Below are 22,084 nucleotides of genomic sequence, written 5' to 3' on the forward strand. Positions count from 1 at the left end.
TTTAGCATGACCCAGATAGTTTGTAGGTCAGCTTCCTTACATTATGAATTCTCAGACTACCCAGTTCCTGGCCGCTTGGGTCTGAATCCGAATTCTGTTCATCTGAACTCTTCTCAACCACCTTGTGTACTTTGTTGTACTTTTCCTGTGATGGCTTTTTTTTTGGTTGTTGGTCTTCTTCCCTGACCGGCATACTTTGGCTATGTGACCCAGTTTGCCACATTTCCTACAGTCCTGGTTTTTAAACCAGCATTGGTTCTGGTCGTGTGTTGTCTTCCCACAACGATAACATTTCGTTGCACCCGAAGTAATTTGATCCACACTGAGGACCGCTGCCTTCAGCTGCATTTCCGCAGTTCCTTTCGCTGCGGCTTCGTGTGATGCTGCAATAAGGACAGCCCTATCCAGTGTAAGGTCGTTCTCTTCGAGCAGTCGCTTTTGCGTTCCTTCCTTCGACAACCCGCACACGAACTTGTCTTGCAATGCCTCTGTCAGATTTCCTCCAAACTGGCAGTATTTCGCTAGCCTACGCAGTTCGACCAAGTATTCCGCGTTGCTTTCCTCTTTCCGTTGCGTTCTCGCATAAAATTTGAATCGTTCCGCCAACATCAGCGGTGTGGGGTTCAAGTGATCCTTCAGAACAGCAACAATATTATCGAAGGTTTGATCTGCCGGTTTAACTGGTGCTAGAAGATGCTTCAATAGCCCGTATGTCTTCGTCCCCATCGAGTTTAGCAAGGTTATAGCTTTATCATCATCCTCTATTTTATTGGCCTCACAATATATCTCAATGCGTTCTACATACGTGGCTCAATCTTCTACCTCGGAATCGAAATCGTTGATGTTACCACGCTTAGGCATCTTCACCTCCCTGATAAACAACAACGAAATATTTCTTTAACTTTTTTTTCCAAGATGGCGGTTTCCCCGCGCTTATCTTCTTTCCCCGCCCCTTTCAAAATGGCGGTTCCCGCTTCTGTGTTTTTCTCCGCCTACTGGCGGCTTCCCGCGGTGTCCCGCGCTTATCTTCTTTCCCCGCCCACTTTCAAGATGGCGGTTCCCGCTTTTCTTCCCCTGGCAGGAGGGGTAAGCTTTTCCCTCGGGCGACGGCCGCTGGCTTTCGGGGTTCGCAGCCTGCGCTTCGGCTTCAGCGCGTTCCCTTCTCTCGGCCGGGCAACCGGCTCTGGGTACAACCCGTTGACGGCGAACGGTCTCAGCCGCTGGCTGGATCTCGCTCAGTCTCCCTCGCTTGGGCTCTGTCTCTCCGGTGCTGGGTACAACCCGTTGACGGCGAACAGTTTCAGCCGCTGGGCTGGATCTCGCTCAGTCTTCCTCGGGCTCTGTCTCTCTCGCTCGCTCTCTCTCGGGCTCTGTCTCTCCCGTTTGCGCAGCTCTCGCTCGGGCTCTGTCTCTCCCGCTCGCGCGGCTCTCAATTGCGCCTCCCAGCCCTCTCGCCGTCCGGTGCTTCCCTCCCCGGCTGCGGCTACGTTCTCCGCGGTTTATTTATTTTATATCGTCCCGCGCCTTACGATCCGGTCGCAGCGCTTCGTGGCCTCAATCACTGTCTGGCCTTTTTCACCCCAATCGCACCTCCCAGCTTCTCGCAGTCCGGTGCTTTCCTCCCCGGCTGCGGCTGCGTTCTCCGCGGTTTATTTATTTTTATCTCTTCCCACGCCTTACGATCCGGTCGCAGCGCTTCGTGGCCTCAGTCACTGTCTGGCCTTTTTCACCCCAATCGCGCCTCCCAGCTTCTTGCAGTCCGGTGCTTTCCTCCCCGGCTGTGGCTGAGTTCTCCGTGGCTTATTTATGTTTATATCTTCCCGCGCCTTACGATCCCGGTCACAGTGCCTCGTGGTCGCGGTATTTGTCCGGCCTTTTTCACCGTCGCGGTCTAGTCGTCTCACGACGCTCCCCAGCCCGCTTGTACCGCGGCTTCTACTCCACACTGCCCCAGTCTCAGCGCCTCTGGGCCTGACTTCTGTCCGGCTCCTTTCCCCCTCGACCGTGGTCGAGTGCACCGCCCTTATCCTCCGTTTATTTGTTTCTATTTTCCCTTTACTCACAGTCACCGTGGCCGACTTGCTTCTCGTGTTGATCGGCTCACTCACCACCGTGGCAGAAGGGACAATCCGTGCCTGTTGCTGATGGAAGACTTCGTGTTTGAAATCTTCCTCCTTTCTTGGTCTGCAGACTCAAGTTTTCTCTCAGCAAACCGACGAGGGCGGGTGCCTCTTTTCGACGCTCGTTTACTTCTTCAGAAGTATTGTTGCCGCAGGGTAAGATCGAACTCGTCGCCACTGTAAAGTCTGTGGGTTGTATAGCGAAGTAATACACAGACTACAAGAGTAACTTAAACAGGACTTTACTATTCGAAGGTCAGGGCGAATCTGCCCAATAAATTCTGCCACAGCACTTATATACCGGTGTGGTCACTGTCGGTATTACAGTATACAGCAGCCAGGATAAAGTAGTGCCACACCTAAAATAGTTCTCTTAAAGGTGGACGGTTACATACAATAGTTCTCTTAAAGGTAGAACAGTTACATACACTACAAGTCTGTGACGTCACCTGTTGCCGGGTGGCCCTTAATTGGCCTGCCGAGCCCGCTGGGTGGGCTCAACAAGGTCAATCAAGTTAAAATCGCGTGGATTGGCCACATCTCGATGGAGGCGGGACTACAACCCAAAAGTTGTAGTCCCGCCTCCTTCCCGACTTCTGAATGAAAATCCAGCCCAAAGGAATGAAAAACGGATGGGTTCGATAATGGACAGGTGATTCGCTCTGCCAGAATACGGCTCAGGCAGTGATGATGAAAATTTACTCCATGATGTCCATACGGGTGCCATCTACAATGTATTACACTTGAGGGAACCCAGTCAGCCAGTGAAAGCTCTGCAATCTGTCCAACTTACACAGGAAAAGTGATGAAGCTGTTGCCTCTTGCAAACACAGCATTTTCACTTGTTTGTCTGCAATGCAGACTGCTGAATGTGACAGATGTTTCCTATGATGCATTGCAAGGGACCAGTGGCATGAAAGCTTCCCTTCTATGGGAAGAGCTGCCCCTGCTCCAGATGTTGACTGCTGGTTATCCTGCAAAAGATGGTGTAACTCTGTGGCAGCTGCTCTTGTACAACAGAGGCAGCAAGACAGGTCTCCTCTGATGTATCCACAGAGGTGTGACAGATTGTAATAATACAGATCCCAGGATAGTGACAAGTGCAGACAAACAGCACCAAGTGTAATTGCATTTGCATTTGTTGGCCCCTAGTGAACTTGTCTTCCTTAGCAGAATCATGCAGCACTATTGGAAACCTCAAAGGAATTCCCATCAACACCACTTTGTATATTGCTATTTAAATGGGAGCAGCAATCAAGAAATATGAAGCAAAGTATTGGCAGGAAGAAAAATGAAAAAAATAGTGCTCTGTCCAGCAAAACCAACTAATGCATGGACAAAATGCAGCAAAGTTTAACAGGAAATTTAAAAAAAACATTCTAAATACAATTATGTAACATTAGCGTATCTTTAAGAAGCCTAATTTAGCAGGCTCGGCCTCCATGCCCCAATTTTATATGAGAGATGTGTACTGTGGCTCGCGTCTCACCCAAAGTCAGGAAATTCGGCATAAGAACATAAGAAATAGGAGCAGGAGTAGGCCATTTGGCCCCTCAAGCCTGTTCTGCCATTTAATAAGATCATAGCTGATCTTCTACCTCATCTCCACTTTTCTGCACTAACCCCATATCCCTTAATATTCAAAAATCTATTGATCTCTGTCTTGAATATACTCAATGACTGAGCATCCACAGCCCTCTGGGTAGAGAATTCCAAAGATTCACCACAAGTGAAGAAATTTCTCCTCATCTCAGTCCTCAGAGACTGTGACCCCTGGTTCTAGACTCCCCAACAAGGGGAAACATCTTCCCTGCATCTACCCTGTCAAGCCCTGTAAGAATTTTGTATGTTTCAATGAGATCACCTCTCATTCTTCTAAACTCTAGAGAATATAGGCCTAGTCTACTCTATCTGTCCTCATAGGACAATCCCCCCATCCCAGGAACCAGTCTGGTGAACCTTCGTTGCACTCCCTCTGTGGCAAGTATATCCTTCCTTAGGTAAGGAGACCAAAACTGTACACAATACTCCAGGTGTGGTCTCATCAGGGCCCTATGTAATTGCAGTAAGACGTCTTTACTCTTATACTCAAATCCTCTTGTAATAAAGGCCAACATACCATTTGCTTTTCTAATTGTTTGCTGTACCTGTGTGGCAAAGCCACCAACGGACTCCTGTATAAATGTATAACTGCCTTTAACAGAGTGCTACAGCACCTATGTTTGTTTACTGTATGTAAATAGCCGTTCTGGATGAGCCCCAGAATCAGCACGATGACATCATCACGTTGGTCACGTGACGCCCCGAACGGCGGGAAACGTGATGACGTCATGACATCAGAGAGTGGGAGGTTCCCAACTCAGACCTCGTGAAACCAGCACCAGAAAAGACCTGTTGATTATTTCTCCTGCATGCAATTGTTTGTTCTCTAGTTTCTATTAAACTTCGTTTTATTATCAGACTGACTCGACCTCAGTGCTTCAGTTAGGGATCTGACGATTCCTACACCTGCATGTTAACTTTCAGTGAATCATGTAACAGGACACCCAGGTCCATCCGAACACCAACATTTCCCAATCTCTCACCATTTAAAAAATACTCTGCTTTTCTATTTTTCCTACCAATTTTCTCCACATTATATTCCATTTGCCATGTTCTTACCCACTCACTTAGCCTGTCTATATCTCCTTGAAGCCTCCTTGCATCCTCCTCACAACTTACATTCCCACTCAGCTTTGTATCATCAGCAAACTTGGATATATTACATTTGGTCCCCTCATCCAAATCATTGATGTAGATTGTGAATAGCTGAGGCCCAAGTTATAGCCTGCCAACCCAAAAATGACCCATTTATTCCTACTCTCTGTTTTCTGTCTCGGTGCTGCAGTGGAAGTTCAGACTTCTGTCATGTAGGCTCAGCTTGCTGCCATGCAAGATCAGACTGCTGCCATCATGGCTGCGCTTACCAGTGTTTAAAGGGGCTTGCAGGGTTTCACAGCAGTCCAGCAATCTGTCCCCCAACAAATGGCTAGGAATGCTGAGGCACTGCCCCAGGGGAGTGGCAGTGGCTCAGTGGAGTAAGAGCCTCCTGTCCTCTCTCAGGATGACAGCATTTGTACTTCCACCGCTGCCACTCCGCCAGTGCCCTTGCAGTTGCCTGTCAGCCAGCCAGCCCAGACTGCTGTCGCCCATGCCGAGGTGGTGCAGTCTACAGCCGGGCCTTCTAGGCCCAGAGCTGTGCAAGGCCATCTGCAGTGTTCTCCCCAGAAAATCAGCAGCCTTCCACCAGCCATGCTGCAGCCATTGGGGTAGAACTTCGTAGGAGCACTACAATAGGCAAAGGCACACAAAAGACAGACACTAAGGGAATGCACAAAAGTGATTAGTTGAGTTTGTAATATAATATTGGAATTAATCATTTATAAATTATGTTTGGAATGTTTGTTTTGTGGTGGCTTTCATTTCAGCATTGTGCCCAAGAGGACGCTGTGATGTTCCGTGACAGAGGGATGGTAAGGTGGTGAAGTATTGAGCAACGGGGATCTGGGGTTTCATTCAGGGGAACCGGAGTCTGATGATACTCTCAAGGACAGCCCGTCTGGAACGGAGTATGCAGGCTGCCTCCTCCCTTCCTCCTCCTCCTCCTGAGGTGGTCGCAGAACCTGTGGTGGCAAGGGCTGCACCAAGTTGTGGAAGATGCAGCAGACTACCACGAAATGGGACAGCTACTCTGGTGAGTACTGGAGGGCTCCTCTCGAGCGGTCAAGGCAGCGGAATCGTTGCTTGAGCGCCCCGATGGTCTGCTCAATGAGGTGCCTCATGGCAACATGGCTGTCATTATATGATTGCTGGCCTCGAGTGGTGGGGTTGTGGAGAGGTGTCATCAGCCAAGTGTAGAGCGGATAGCCCTTGTCTCCGAGCAGTTCGACGTGGTGGCTGGAAGATTTCTAGCACAGCAGACTAGCAAGGAATGAAGGCATCATGACTGCTGCCAGGATACCGGGCATTCACCATTGTGATGTGCTGGGAGTGGTCGCACACCAACTGCACATTCACTGAATGGTAGTCTTTACGGTTGCTGTACATCTCAGCATTGATATGTGGCGCCCGCAAAGCCATGTGTGTGCAGTTGATGCCGATGTTTAGAGAGAAGACAATGAAGTCCCTTCTCCTAGAGTACAGAGCCTCTGTGACTTCCCGGATGTAGCGATGGACGGTGAACTGCGAGATGTTTGCTATGTCACCTGTTCCAGCCTGGAAGGATCCAGTGGCGAAAGAATTGAGGGCCATGGTCACCTTGAGGGCCACTGGCAGAGCCGTCGATGCCCTGCTCTGAGGCTGCAGGTCTGGTTGCAAGAGGTGGCAGAGTTCAGTGACCACCTCCTTCGTGAAGTGGAGTTGCCGAATATCCTACTCCTGGCTTAGGTGCAAGTAGGTGAAGTGCTCCCTGAAAATCCTAGGTGGGTAAGGCCTCCTGCTGAGAGCCCTCCTCCCCCTCCTCCTTCTCCTTGTATGAGAAGCTTGTCTTTGCTGCCTCTGCTCCATCTCCCTGTCATGCTGCAGCGTGAGCGGGACTGCGAGTAGAGCCCCCATGACTGGGAGCAAGTGGTGTAGTCAGAGGCCTTCCAGTAGCAGGCAATGTCTTCCCACGTCCAGTAGCACTTCCTGCACACTTTAACAGCGCTATAAATGTCTTCAAGCAAGCCAGCATTGATATAAACTATGCAAGAGCCAGTACAAGAGAAATAATCAACTTACCTGCAAGTTGGATGTATAGCTTTAAACAGCCCTGGTTGCGGGGGAAGCAGGAGGGTCCATCGTGCAGCTGAATGCATGTTCAATTGTGCGTGTTAAAGAGAAGGGCGTTGTTTGGAATGGCGACGTCCAAAATGGCAGGTCGTGCATCAAATCAGCATTACACGCTGACTGACATCACAATCTATCTACTCTGAATCCTGCTGCCGCATGCACGTCCTGCCCGTGCTATCGCCCTCACCAAGATGGCGACCAGTACAGGCTTTGCCGAAAGTGGGTGGAAGCGAGGCGCCACCATTTTTTTCCCGAAACCAGCTTTAACTGCAAGCGCTAAGGTGCTGAATTTCGCAGCCCAGGAGTTCTACTGTTTGAGATCCTGAGAACAAATGAGTTGGATGAAGAGTCTGTCCAATGAGTCTTGGTATCTGATTTATGATACTTGGAGCTTAATAAGAACAAGACAGGAGAGTTTACCAATGGCCATAGAGTAAAAGAACAGGAAACAGAGCAGTTTAAAAGGAGCCCTGTTGCAGCCCAGCCCAGCAGTGAAACAAACCCATAGAAAAATCACAAAGTAATCAACGGCAGATCGGGAGGAAATTGAGCTAAGTAATTTACTATATACATTCTTTTTTTTAAACTTAACTAGAAACTTATTGGAACGAACGACAGAGGTAGAACTAGGAATGAGGTTCTGCTGAGAGAGTTTGAAGAGCTAGGGTCGAAATTAAAACACAGAACCTCACTGGTAATAAACTCTGAGCCATGTGCAAATTGGCTAATAATAATAAAGGATGGGATAAAGACAGTAGACAGAAAGGATCTTAGCTCAGAAAGTCAAGATGTAGAATCAGTTTGGGTGGAGCTAAGAAACAACAAGCGGCAGAAAACACTGGAGGGAGTAGTTTCTAGGCCCCCTAACAGTAGTTGTAGTGTCGGGCAGAGTATAAATTAGTAAATTAGAGGTGCATGTAACAAGGGTAATACAGTAATCATGGGGGACTTTAATCTACATAGAGACTGGGCAAACCAAATTTGCAGTAATAGTGTGGAGCACGAGTTCATGGAATTTATTCAAGATAGTTTTCTAGATCAGTATGTCGAGGAAGGAAATGGCAAGAGGCTATATTAGATCTAGTATTGTGAAATGAGAAAGTGTTAATTAATAACCTTGTAATAAAGGAGCCTCTGGGGAAGAGTGATCACAATATGACAGAATTTTATATTGAGTTTGAGAGTGATTTAGTTAAATACAAAACATAGAAGCATAAAAACATAGAAAAATAGGAGCAAGAGTAGGCCATTCAGCCCTTCAAGCCTGCTCCACCATTCAATATGATCATGGCTGATCCTCTATCTCAATACCATATTCTCGCTCTCTCCCCATACCCCTTGATGCCAATGTGTGTCTAGAAATCTATCTATCTCCTTCTTAAATATATTCAGTGACTCGGCCTCCACAGCCTTCTGTGGTAGAGAATTCCACAGGTTCACCACTCTCTGAGTTAAGAAATTTCTCCTCATCGCAGTCCTAAATGTCCTACCCCGTACCCTGAGACTGTAACCCCTTGTTCTAGACCCCCCAGCCAGGGGAAACATCCTCCCTGCATCCAGTCTGTCTAACCCTGTCAGAATTTTATATGTTTCAATGAGATCCCCTCTCATTCTTCTAAACTCTAGTGAATATGGCCTAGTCAACCCAATCTCTCCTCATACGACAGTCCTGCCATCCCAGGAATCAGTCTGGTGAACCTTCGCTGCACTCCCTCGATGGCAAGTATATCCTTTCTTAGGTAAGGTATCCTTTCTTAGGGTCTTAAATCTGAACAAAGCAAACTACATAGGTATGAGGGGCAAGTTGGCTAAGGTAGATTGGGAATCTTTAAAAAAATTAAAAGATATGATGGTAGATAAGCAATGGCAAACATTTAAAGAATTAATTCGTAATTCGAAATGAATAGACATTCCCTCAAGGAATAAAAACCCACAGGAAAAGTGGGTGAACCGTCGCTAACAGTTAAATCGAGTATTAGATTAAAGGAAGAGGCTTATAATGTTGCCAAAAAGAGTAGTAAGCCTGAGGTTTGGGAAGATTTTAGAATTCAGCAAAGGATGACCAAGAAATTGATAAAGAAAGAGAAAAGAGAATATGAGAGTAAACTAGCAAGAGACATAAAAACAGATTGTAAAAGCTTCTATAGGTATGTAAAAAGGAAGAGCTTAGCAAAAGTAAATGTGGGTTCCTTAAAGGCAAAGACAGGAGAAATTATAATGGGGAATAAGGAAATGGCAGAGACATTAAACAAATACTTTGCATCTGTCTTCATGGTAGAAGACACAAAAAACACTCCAGAAATAGTGGAGAACCAAAGGTCTAACGAGAATGAGGCACTTAAAGAAATTAGTATTAGTAAAGAAATAGTACTGGAGAAATTAATGGGACTGAAAGTCGACAAATCCCCTGGACCTGATGGCCGACATCCTAGGGTTTTAAAAGAGGTGGCTGCAAAGATAGTGGATACATTGGTTTTGATCTTACAGAATTCCCTAGATTCTAAAACGGTCCCCGTGGATTGGAAGGTAGCAAACGTGTGTGGGCAAAAATATGGCAGATAGAATATAATGTGGAGAAGTGTGAAGTTATCCACCTTGGTAGGAAAAATAGAAAAGTAGAATATTTTTTAAATGGTGAGAGATTGGGAAATGTCTCAGAGGGACCTGGGTGTCCTTGTACACAAATAACAGAAAGTTAACATGCAGGTGCAGCAAGCAATTAGGAAAGCAAATGGTATGTTAACCTTTATTACAAAGGGATTGGAGTATAAAAGTAAATAAATCTTTCTACAATTATATAGGGCCTTGGTGAGACCATACCTGTAGTTTTGGTCTCCTTACCTAAGGAGGGAGTACAATGAAAGTTCACTAGACTGTTTCCTGGGATAGGGGGATTGTCCTATGAGGAGAGATTGTGCAGACTAGGCCTATATTCCCTAGAGTTTAGAAGAATGAGAGGTGATCTCATTGAAACATATAAAATTCTCAAGGGTTTGACAGGGTAGATGCAGGGAGGATGCTTCCCCTGGCTGGGGAGTCTAGAACTAGGGGTTACAGTCTCAGAATAAGGGGTCGGCCATTTAGGACTGAGATGAGGAGAAATTTCATCACTCAGAGAGTGGTGAATCTTAGGAATTCTCTACCCCAGAGGACTGTTGATGCTCAGTTGTTGAGTATATTCAAGAGTTAAGGTAGAAGATCAGCCATGTTCTTATTGAATCGCGAAGCAAGCTTGAAGTGCCGAATGGCCTACTCCTGCTCTTATTTCTTATGTTCTTATGTTCACAGCAGTTTTGATAAAATACAGAAATGAAAAAAAGTTGCAATGCAGAGTAGTTTTGAAAATCAGAGTTGGCAAAATATTGACTTATCATTTTATTTTTAAATGGCTTCAGTTTTTTAAACATTATATAAACTTATAAACCTGTAATTCCTGAAGTTTTCCACAGCAATCACAAATATATCACAGAAGGAACTACTTCACAATATCTCTTTTAATAGATCTATATTTTTTACCAAGTATCTCATAATAACAATAAATGTTTGCCATGCTTTTATTAAATGTTTTGTAGTTATTCGTTAATTAATGCTTACTTTTATGCAAATAAATTCCCCTCTCAGCATCTAAATACTGAGACATAGAAATTTCGATTTGGCACCAGGCAGATTTTCTGCCCATTAAAGTGAATGGATGGAATATTGAGGACTGTCGAGTACAGAATTGGAATTTCTACCCTAATGTATATATTTATACCACAATTCCACAGCAGATTGCTATATGTATCACATCACAGTTAGTGATTAAATCAATATGTATTTTTTTAAGATCAAGCTTAAATGCACAAAAGCAGGTGTCAGATGAAATCTACACTCTAGACAAGTTGACTTACTCAGTGTGGATAGTTTTCCAGTTTGCTCTTATGAAGTTCCATACTAAAAGGAAACCAATGGGATTTTTTGCCACAGCAATATAAATCAAAAATGAATCTTCCTGAAAAACCTTTGACTCATCTAGAGCATAGTGTAAATATCTGCAAAAATAAAATTAAGAGCCACAATGTGTTGTTATTGATCATTAGTGATGCACAGTATATCTATTCTCAAGTTTCATTAAGTAAGTCACGACTTGAGCTGTGTAAATGTCCCATCCTGGCACAGTCACGGTATACACGGGTAGAACAGAAGTAAAAGATCCAATTAAGAAAATTATGTAAATTGCAAAAGTTCAATTGGAGATTTATTGTTGGAGATTGATACAGGATCTCTTACAATTTGGGGCAGAAGTGTTTTTGCCAGGTTTCCACCCAATGTACATTAAGTTGGCAATTCTGACCCAGAGTAGGAGAAGGGACAGGTGGGCACTTTTCCTGTCCAACACTCCCGTCCCCACAGCCCTGGCAACAATTCAGGGGCATGCCGAGGAGCATTCCCGGGCTACCCTGGGAATTCTACCCAGCTGCCCTTGTTATAGCCAGCCTTCCCTAGCAAGCATGGGTCACATTCTGGATCGCATGTGGGCTTACAGTTGAGATAGCAAATGGCAATTGATTGTGAAGGATCGCTTTCTGTTGGAACAGGAGCCAGAGAGTGGTCTATTTTAAAAAAAGAGCTTGTTTTTTCTGTCTGGACCTTGGGCTTCCACTCCTCAGAGAGGCTGGATACCCCTCTGAGTTTCCATTGACACAACAGGGGGAGGAATACCTCTTTTGCGCCGCTACAGATATAGAGCACGCACCCCGATTGCTCAAATTTCCTGTCAATGCGATTTGGGGAGAAAGCATCGAGGGGACAAAGGGCAGGCAGCTGTCCAACTCTGCGACACTGCCCTGAAGAGGCTCAAAACATTTCTGGACTGGTTTTTTTCGAACTTGCCTGAAATTTGGCTGGTGTCGCTGTGCTGGGAATGGAGCACTTACAGGCATCAGGGAGTGGTGACAGCCAACCGCTGACACTTTACAATTGCAGTTTTTTAAATGATGCTTTTAATATGTTATTGCTTGTATTATAGTAAATATATGATTTAAATGCATTATAGATCATTTTATATTTAATACTATAATTTAAATATATTATGTTGATTAAAATAGATTTAATAAATTACTATTTTAATATATATAACATGCTATGTCTAAAACATTATATTTCATTTTAATATTCTTTAATATTATTGTACATTCAGGGAATTCACTTGGTCTTCACTCTGCATGGGCAAAGCCGCAGGAGACTGACTAGTTTAAACTAGAAATCTGAATGCTGCTAGTCGGCTATCTGCCTGTTTCGGGTGGAAAGCAGCAGCTCGCCAGAAGGAGGGGCTTGAAGATCAACTACGTCTATCAGCATCAAGGTAAATCCAGGAGGGGGGTTGTTGCAAGGGTCTCGCAGCTGGGGAATGGGAACAGCCCAGGGCAGCCGAAGCTCAGACTTTCCTTGTGGCCTCACTAAGTAAAGTTGATTTAGGACAGCAGCTTTACTGGTAGGATGGCCACCGCAGGCGCCCTGCTCAGGAGCCGGTTAAGGTCCCCCATATGTCAGCTCAGAGAGGCTCATCCGTTGCCAAAATCAGCGACATTGAAATGGGATATTGGTGAGAACAGTGCTGGAAATGGAGCCACTCCATTTTAACTGCTCCTTCACTCCTTGCTGATCGTGGAGAGTTTCTGTCACAGATTCTGTCCTTATCTCACCACAACTTCACTGTGGGGCTTTCAGAAGGGGGTAGCAGTGAAAACTTGTTCAGCTTGTCCACCATCTACAAGGCACAAGTCAGGAGTGTGATGGAATACTCTTCACTTGCCTGGATGAGTGCAGCTCCAACAACACTCAAGAAGCTCGAAACCATCCAGGACAAAGCAGCCCGCTTGATTGGCACTCATCTACCACCTTAAACATTCACTCCCTCCATTACCGGCGTACTGTGGCTGCAGTGTGTACCATCTACAAGATGCAATGCAGCAACTCGCCAAGGCTTCTTCAGCAGCACCTCCCAAACCCGCAACCTCTTCCACCTAGAAGGACAAGGGCAGCAGGCGCATGGGAACACCACCACCTCCAAGTTCCCCTCCAAGTCACACACTATCCTGACTTAGAAGTATATCGCCGATCCTTCATCGTCGCTGGGTCAAAATCCTGGAACTCCCTACCTAACAGCACTGTGGGAGTACCATCACCACACGGACTGCAGGGGTTCAAGAAGGCGGCTCACCACCACCTTCTCGAGGGCAATTAGGGATAGGCAATAAATGCTGGCATTGCCAGTGACACCCTGATCCCATAATCGAATAAAAAAAAAGCTGGGCGAGAAGTTAGGGCCAAAACCCTGCGTAGCGCGGGGTGGGGTGGGGGGGATAGCTAAAAACTGGCTCAGTGGGGAGAAGGTCAAGAACTTCATCAACTGGCGGGGGACGAAGACTTGTTCAGGGGTTCGGGTGAAGATATGTTCCCCCATGCTGGTTCAGATAAGCACTTTGCATGTCCCTGTGGCTTGCGCTCTTTTTATGACAATTCTACTCCGTTACTTCTCTGCTGCTGCTATCTCTCTAACTTACTGGGTTCTATGTTACCAGCATTATTTACGATTCCACCTTCTGCATCCATACTTCTCTTACACCTACCCTTTCACCTTGTTTTTTCTGTGTTCGATCATGCCAGAAGCAGAGCCTTGCAAAGTTATCCCTTGTGTATACTTACATATTTCCTGCTATCTTACCAAATTTATCTACCCCTTAACACATTTCTGAAGAGTTTTTTTTGCTGCCCGAGAAAAATCATTTGAAACTGAACTATTATGCCACTTTGTAATTGTTACCAGGCACCGATGAACAATAGTTACCACAGATCAAAGACAGATGAAATGTTTAAGTTATATTGGGCCATATTTTGCGACCCCCTACGGGTGCGTACAAGGTGCGAATGCGCCCGTAGGGGCTGCACAAGTGCCGGGTTTAGGCATGCGAAGCGCATGTGCAGAAACCCGGCACTTGTGATCTGTCAAGAATCTTCTTGACAAATCCTCTGTATTCCCAGGAAAAGAGCTTCTGTGGGTGGAGAGTTGTGCTATTTGCCCAACTTCCGCCCGCTGAAAGGCCGTGGAATTCTTACGCCAGGTAAAAGCAGGCGGAAGACCTGCTTTTACTAGCATAAGAGTTTTAAAAAATAGAAAAATAAAATGTTATCACTCAATTATACATGTCCGAGTCCACAGTTCCATTTCATCCTTCGACTCATCTGACGCTTCAACAAAAAACTTTTTTTTTTCCTTTCTGATGTCAAGGATCGCAAGCTTCGTCAACTCTTGGACACTAACGCCCCCCCAGAACCTTCTTCCCCGTTACTTTCCTCTGATCCCATCCCTTCTTCCAATCTCACCCCCTGCTGTGTTTTCACTATCCCCTCTGACCTTCCCCTCTTTGACCCCGAATGATCAGTCCTCAGCAAAGGCCTGAGCTTCATCCCCTTACGCCCCCATCTGAAGCCACCTCCAACGTGATCCCACCACCAAACACAACTTCCCCTCACCTCCCCTTTCAGCATTCCGAAGGGACCGCTACCTCCGCGACACCCTGGTCCACTCCTCAATCACCCCCAACAGCCCTTCTCCTTCACCTGGCACCTTCCCGTGCAAGCACAGGAGATGCAACACATGCCCTTTTACCTCCTCCCTTCCCACTGTCTAGGGCCCCAAACACCCCTTCCAGGTGAAACAGTGATTTACTTGTACTTCTTGCAATTTAATATACTGTATTCGCTGCTCACGATGCGGTCTCCTCTACATTGGGGAGACCAAACACAGATTGGGCGACCGCTTTGCGGAACACCTCTGTTCAGTCCGTAAGGGTGACCCTGAGCTTCCGGTCGCCTGTCACTTTAATTCTCCACTTCACTCCCACTCTGATCTCTCTGTCCTCGGCCTATTACATTGTTCTAATGAAGCTCAACGTAAGCCCAAGGAACAGCACCTCATCTTTCGATTGGGCACTGTGCAGCCTGCCGGACTCAACATGGAGTTCAACAATTTCAGATAATAATCCCTGCCCCCATTTTTCATGCAGTATGATTTTGCCATTCCCATTTGCAACATTTTCACAGGATGTTCTTTCAATTCCTTCCTCCCCTCCTAAACCCCTCCTCCCCGTCTCTGCACCTGCATAATATCTGTTACATTTCCAGCTTTTTCCAGTTCTGATGAAGGGTCCCAGACCTGAAACGTTAACCCTGTTTCTCTCTCCACGGATGCTGCCTGGCCTGCTGAGTATTTCCAGCATTTTCTGTTGTTATTTCAAAAAAATACATTTTTGTTTAAAATATTTAATTAAGTGCCATTTTAATTGATTTTATATATGTAATTTAAAAAAAAATTATTTCACGTGTTTGTGTATTTTTTAAGTCATCCCCATTCATACTTATGACAGTTCCGTACGTACGGAACTCTCATAAGTATGAATGGGGATTCCCTTCTTTCATTGGTTGGGCTGGCCCATGTGATCCCAGGGGCGCTTGCGAACCACATGCGCCCCTGGGATACGTGGGCCTCTACACATTTCTACAAGGAGAGGCCCAGGATCGCAAGCCTCCGTATCTCCCGGACCACCAGGTAAATGCGTAGATTCTTTGATGGTCGGAGGCATCCGCCTGCTGAAAGCCTCCGATCGCAAATTCAGGCCCATTGCTTCACAGACCTATCACTGTGTTCAAAACCAATGAGCAGACATTAGCACGGGACACCAGGGGTTACCATAGAGCAATGGCTGACGAATCCATGCCCCTGTCTTTCCTTCCTATATTGGCATTAGTTCAGTGTTCTTCCAATTAAACATTGGATTAATTAAGTTGATCATGTGCTTACCAACAGCCTACAAGATTGCTAGATAAATGAGACTAACAGAATGGCCACATGGATCACAAAGGACCAATGAGATTCCTTAAACCTATGAGGTAACTTTTGAAATAAGATCACTATTGGCCCATGAGGCTTCTGGAAAGTGACAATAGAAAAGGACAGATGATTAAAATTGTCCAACAAAATTGCACAAAAAGGAAACACATGAGGTTTTTAAAAACTTCTAAAGATATAAAGAAAGCATTGGGTTATTACATGCTGGAAAAATAATACCTGGTTAGAATCCACGGTTCTCTACTGCAACCCATAGCCATAAGTAATTCACGATCCTCGGTTATTGAAGTACGATTCTGATAAATTGTCCATGCAAAGTTCCATTCTTTATCAGCGCCAGTTTTAATGGCCTCACAGTAGATTATTTCTTTGAGATAATTTGGAATTCTGAAAGACAAGAATGTGGCAATGTTTTCATATTTTCCTTCAGTTGGTCATTCTAGAAATTCTGTACAATTAAATTAATATTTCAGGGTAACTCTCTGATGATGATGCCTGAATTTCCAACATGCACTCCTGGCAGGTGATGCTCATTGCCAAGAACGCAGTGCTATCTTCTCAAGTTCATAAAATTCCCCTAATGTTCAACTAGAATTCCTTTCAGCTGTTAGTTCAGTACACTTAAGTGTTGTAGATGAAAATAAGAAAATGGTGGACATGTTGAATAATTACTTTGCATCAGTATTTACAGTAGAGGAAGAGGGTAGCATGCCGAACACCCCAAGGTAACTAATATTGAATCAGGGACAGCAACTCACTATAATTAACATAAGCAAATTAACAGCAATGAAGAAAATAATGGTACTAAAGAGTGACAAATCCCCAGGACCAGACGGTTTTCATCCCAGGGTTTTAAAGGAAGTAGCTGAGAACATTGCAGATGCCCTAACTATGATCTTCCAAAGTTCTCTCAAATCGGGAACCGTTCCTTTAGATTGGAAAATTGCACATGTCACTCCGCTATTTGAGAAAGGTGAGAGAGGGAATCCAGGGAATTATATACCAGTTAGTCTAGCATCTTTTGTTGGGAAATTACTACAGTCTATAATTAAGGATAGTGTGACTGAACACCTTGAAAATTTTCAGCTGATCAGAGAGAGCCAGCATGGATTTGTAAAGGGTAGGTCACGCCTGCCGAACCTGATTGAACTTTTTGAAGAGGTGACTACAGTAGTGGACAGAGAAATGTCTATGGATGCTATTCTCCACCTGCTTCACGGCGACATGCAAGCCGTGATCCTGACCAACGGTTCCACCGCAGACCCAATTCACGTACGAACCGGGGTCAAGCAAGGCTGTGGCATCACACCAACGCTCTTCTCAATCTTCCCTGCTGCAATGCTCCATCTCACCCTCAGTAAGCTCCCCACTGGAGTGGAGCTAATTTACAGAACAAACGGGAAACTGTTCAACCTCCATCGCCTCCAGGCCAGATCCAAGGTCGTCCCATCCTCTGTCGTCGAATTACAGTATGCAGATGATGCTTGCGTCTGCGTTCACTCGGAGGTCGAACTCCAAACCATCGTAAATACCTTCACCGAAGCATACGAGAGCATAGGCCTTACACTAAACATCCATAAGACAAAGGTCCTCTACCAACCTGTCTCCCCGCCACACAGTGCTGCCCCCCGATTATCAAAATCCACAACAAGACCTTGGACAACGTGGACCACTTTCCATACCTCGGGAGCCTACTGTCAACAAGGGCAGATGTCGACGACGAAGTCCAACACCGCCTTCAGTGTGCCAGTGCAGCCTTCGGTCGCCTGAGGAAGAGAGTGTTTGAAGACCAGGACCTCAAACCCGGAACTAAGCTCATGGTCTACAGGGCAGCAGTGATACCTGCCCTGCTGTATGCCTCAGAGACATGGACCATGTACAGCAGGCACCTCAAAGCACTGGAGAGGTACCACCAACGCTGCCTCCGCAAGATCCTGCAAATCCATTGGCAGGATAGGCGCACCAACGTCAGTGCTCTTGCTCAGGCCAACATCCCCAGCATCAAAGCTCTGACCACGCTCAATCAGCTCCGATGGACGGGTCACATTGTCCGCATGCCTGATACGAGACTCCCAAAACAAGCGCTCTATTCGGAGCTCCGGCACGGCAAGAGAGCCCCAGGTGGGCAGAGGAAACGCTTCAAGGATACCCTCAAAGCCTCCTTGAAAAAGTGTAACATCCCCACCGACACCTGGGAATCCCTGGCCCAAGATCGCACAAAGCGGAGGAGAAGCATCCGGGAAGGCGCCGAACACCTTGAGTCTCTTTGCCGGGAGCAAGTGGAAGCCAAGCGCAGGCAGCGCAAGGAGCGCACGTCAACCCAAGCACCCCACCCAACCGCCCCTTCAACCACCATCTGCCCCACCTGTGACAGAGACTGTAGGTCCCGCATTGGACTCATCAGTCACCTGCGAACTCATTTTTAATGTGGAAGCAAGTCATCCTCGGTTCCGAGGGACTGCCTAAGAAGAAGATATGGATTTCCAGAAGGCATTCAATAAAGTCCCTCATAAGAGGCTGTTAGCTAAAGTTGAAGCTCGTGGAATTGAGGGCAAATATTGAACTGGTTAGGAAATTGGCTGAGTGGCAGGAGGCAGAGAAGAAGGATAATGGGCAGGTATGTATGTGACTCGTGAAGTCCCGCAAGGATCAGTGTTGGGACCTCAACTATTCACCGACCTCCCTCAGTTGATGAATCAATACTCCTCCATGTTGAACACCACTTGGAAGAAGCACTGAGGGTAGCAAGGGCACAGAATGTACTCTGGGTGGGGAACTTCAATGTCCATCACCAAGAGTGGCTCAGTAGCACCACGACTGACAGAGCTGGCTGAGCCCTGAAGGACATAACTGCCAGACTGGGCCTGCGGCAGGTAGTGAGAGAACCAACACGAGGGAAAAACCCACTTGACCTAGTCCTCATCAATATACCTGTCGCAGATGCATCTGTCCATGACAATATTGGTAGGAGTGACCACCAGACAATCCTTGTGGAGACGTAGTCCCGTCTTCACACTGAGGACACCCTCCATCGTGTTGTGCGGCATGACCACCATGCTAAATGGAATAGATTCAGAACAGATCCAGCAGCTCAAATCTGGGCATCCATGAGGCGCTGTGGGCCATCAGCAGCAGCAGAATTGCATACCATCACAATTTGTAACCTCATGTCCCGGCATATTCCTCACTCTACCGTTACCATCAAGGCAGGGGACCAACCCTGGTTCAATGAGGAGTGTAGAAGAGCATTCCAGGAGCAGCGCAGGCGTACCTAAAAATGAGGTGCCAACCTGGGGAAGCTGCAACACAGGACTACATGCATGCTAAACAGTGGAAGTAGCATGCTATAAATAGAGCTAAACGACCCCACAACCAATGGATCAGATCAAAGCCCTGCAGTCCTGCCACATCCAGTTGTGAATGGTGGTGGACCATTAAACAACTAACGGGAGGAGGAGGCTCCATGAATATCCTCATCCTTAATGATGGCGGAGCCCAGCACATGAGTGCAAAAGACAAGGCTGAAGCGTTTGCAACCATCTTCAGCCATAAGTGCCGAGTTGATGATCCATATCGGCCTCCTCCTGAGGTCCTCAACATCACAGAAGCCAGTCTTCAGCCAATTCGATTCACTCCACGTGATATCAAGAAACAGCTGAGCGCACTTGATACAGCAAAGGCTGTGGGCCCCGACAACATCCCGGCTATCATGCTGAAGACTTGTGCTCCAGAACTAGCTGCACCTCTAGCCAAGCTGTTCCAGTACAGCTGCAACACTGGCATCTACCTGACAATGTGGAAAACTACCCAGATATGTCCTGTCTACAAAAAGCAGGACAAATCCAATCTGGCCAACTACTGCCCCATCAGTCTACTCTCAATAATCAGCAAAATGATGGAAGGTGTCATTGACAGTGCTATCAAGCGGCACTTGCTCACCAATATCCTGCTCACCAAAGTTTAGTTCGGGTTCCGCCAGGATCACTCGGCTCCAGACCTCATTACAGCCTTGGTCCAAACATGAAAAAAGAGCTGAATTCCAGAGGTGAGTTGAGAGTGACTGCACTTGACATCAAGGCAGCATTTGACCGAGTGTGGCATCAAGTAGTCCTAGTAAAATTGAAGTCAATGGGAATCAGGGGAAAAACTCTCCACTGGCTGAAGTCATACCTAGCACAAAGGAAGATGGTTTTGTTTGTTGGGGGTCAATTATCTCAGCCCCAGGACATCGCTGCAGGAGTTCCTCAGCGCAGTGTCCTAGGCTCAACCATCTTCAACTGCTTCATCAATGATATTCCTTCCATCATAAGGTCGGAAATGGGGATGTTTGCTGATGACTGCACAGTGTTCAGTTCCATTCGCAACTCCTCAGATAATGAAGCAGTCCATGCCTGCACGCAGCAAGACCTGGACGACATTCAGGCTTGGGCTGATAAGTGGCAAGTAATATTCGCGCCACACAAGTGCCAGGCAATGACTATCTCCAACAAACGAGAGTCTAATCACCGCCCCTTGACATTCAATGACATTCCCATCGCCGAATCCCCCACCATCAACATCCTGGGGGGTCACCATTGACCAGAAACTTAACTGGACCAGTCACATAAATACTGTGGCTGCAAGAGCAGGTCAAAGGCTGGGTATTCTGCAATGAGTGTCTTACCTCCTGACTCACCTCCAAAGCCTTTCCACCATCTACAAGGCACAAGTCAGGAGTGTGATGGAATGCTCTCCAGTTGCCTGGATGAGTGCAGCTCCAACAACACTCATGCTCGAATCCATCCAGGACAAAGCAGCCCACTTGATTGGCACCCCGCCCACCACCTTAAACATTCACTCCCTCCACCACCGGCATACCGTGGCTGCAGTGTGTACCATCTACAAGATGCGCTGCAGCAACTCGCCGAGGCTTCTTCGACAGCGCCTCCCAAACCCATGACCACTACCGCCTAGAAGGACAGGGGCAGCAGGTGCATGGGAACACCACCACCTCCAAGTTCCTCTCCAAGTCAGACACCATCCTGGCTTGGAAATATATCGCTGTGCCTTCATTGTTGCTGGGTCAAAATCCTGGAACTCCCTACCGAACAGCACTGTGGGAGTACCTTCATCTCATGGACTGCAGCGGTTCAAGAAGGCGACTTACAACCAGCTTCTCGAGCAATTATGGATGGGCAATAAATGCTAGCCTTGCCAGCGATGCCCACATTGCAGGAATGAATATTTTAAAAATTCACGTATTATTAATGTTGTGTATGTACCTTTAAGAGAATAACTGGTCTCAGACTGCAGTACCGGCAGTGACCACCCCTGTATAAAAGGTGCTAGAGAGCCTCTGTTTGTTAGTTTCGCTATTGACTTCCACCAGTAAAGACTTGTTTGTTTTCACTCCTGCTGGTCCGTGTCTCAATCATTCACGGACTTAACACTGGCGACGAATAAGAAACAAACTTACCTGCAACTCGGCAGCACCTCAGACGACGTTGTTGAAGGTCGGAGCCAGAAGAAAGAAAAAAAAAGAGTCCAAAGAAACTCGGGAAATGGGCGTCGACCGTCAATCATCGGTTTGAAAACTTGCAGGAGAGACTGTTCAGAGCCAGGCTGGGTTCCTCGGTCTGTGGTTTCCCAGCTAATCGGGCTGGTGGCAGGTAGTGCTCTGATCCTTCCTGGGCTGCGGCGGGCTGAAGCTCGATCGGGTGGCTTTTCAACGGGGCCTGGCAGCGAGTCGGGAAGCAAAGAGAGAGAGAGAGGGTGGAGCACACAGGGCGCGGCTGGTGTTTCGAAGCCGGGCACCGTTCGGACCTAAGAAGAGGGAGGGAAGTGTCCCAGAGGGTCCGCTCCACGACGGGAAAATAATAAAAGAAAAAGAATCAATATTTAACGCGCAAGAAACCGTGGAAAGCAGCGCTAACAACAGCGGGGAAGAAGGCAAAGCGCGGGAGGCGCCATTTTGTTAAATCGGGGAAGAAGGCAAAGCGCGGGAGGCGCCATTTTAGAGTTGCAAGATGCCGAAGACTGGCTGTATCACTGCTTTTGATAATACATTAGAGGACTGGACCACGTATGTGGAAAGAGTCGAGGTATATTTCGAGGCAAACGAAATAGCGGAGGGGAAAAAGGCATCGATATTGCTAAACTTAATGGGTGCTAGAACGTACGGCCTATTGCGGGACCTGATTACTCCAGCCAAACCGAAGGCGAAGAGATTTAACAAAATTGTTGCTGTCCAACAGGAACACTTAAACCCTGCACCGCTGTTGATAGC

The 22,084-nt window shown here is 46.7% G+C and overlaps 1 protein-coding gene across 1 annotated transcript in view; it reads right to left on the bottom strand.

Annotated features, from left to right (window-relative positions):
- Nucleotides 1-22,084, bottom strand: part of LOC147124429 (aminopeptidase Q-like) — a 338,328-nt gene that overhangs the window by 13,428 nt on the left and 302,816 nt on the right. Inside the window, exons 17-18 of the mRNA XM_085987070.1 lie at nt 16,039-16,206; nt 10,820-10,960 (exon numbers count right to left, since the gene is read on the bottom strand). Of these exons, the coding sequence (XP_085843196.1) occupies nt 10,820-10,960; nt 16,039-16,206 (309 nt within the window). The remainder of the gene's footprint in view (nt 1-10,819; nt 10,961-16,038; nt 16,207-22,084) is intronic.

Source organism: Somniosus microcephalus, chromosome 1 (genome assembly GCF_052327205.1).
Source record: "Somniosus microcephalus isolate GS21.2 chromosome 1, FLI_Smic_1.0, whole genome shotgun sequence".
Classification (NCBI taxonomy): domain Eukaryota; kingdom Metazoa; phylum Chordata; class Chondrichthyes; order Squaliformes; family Somniosidae; genus Somniosus; species Somniosus microcephalus.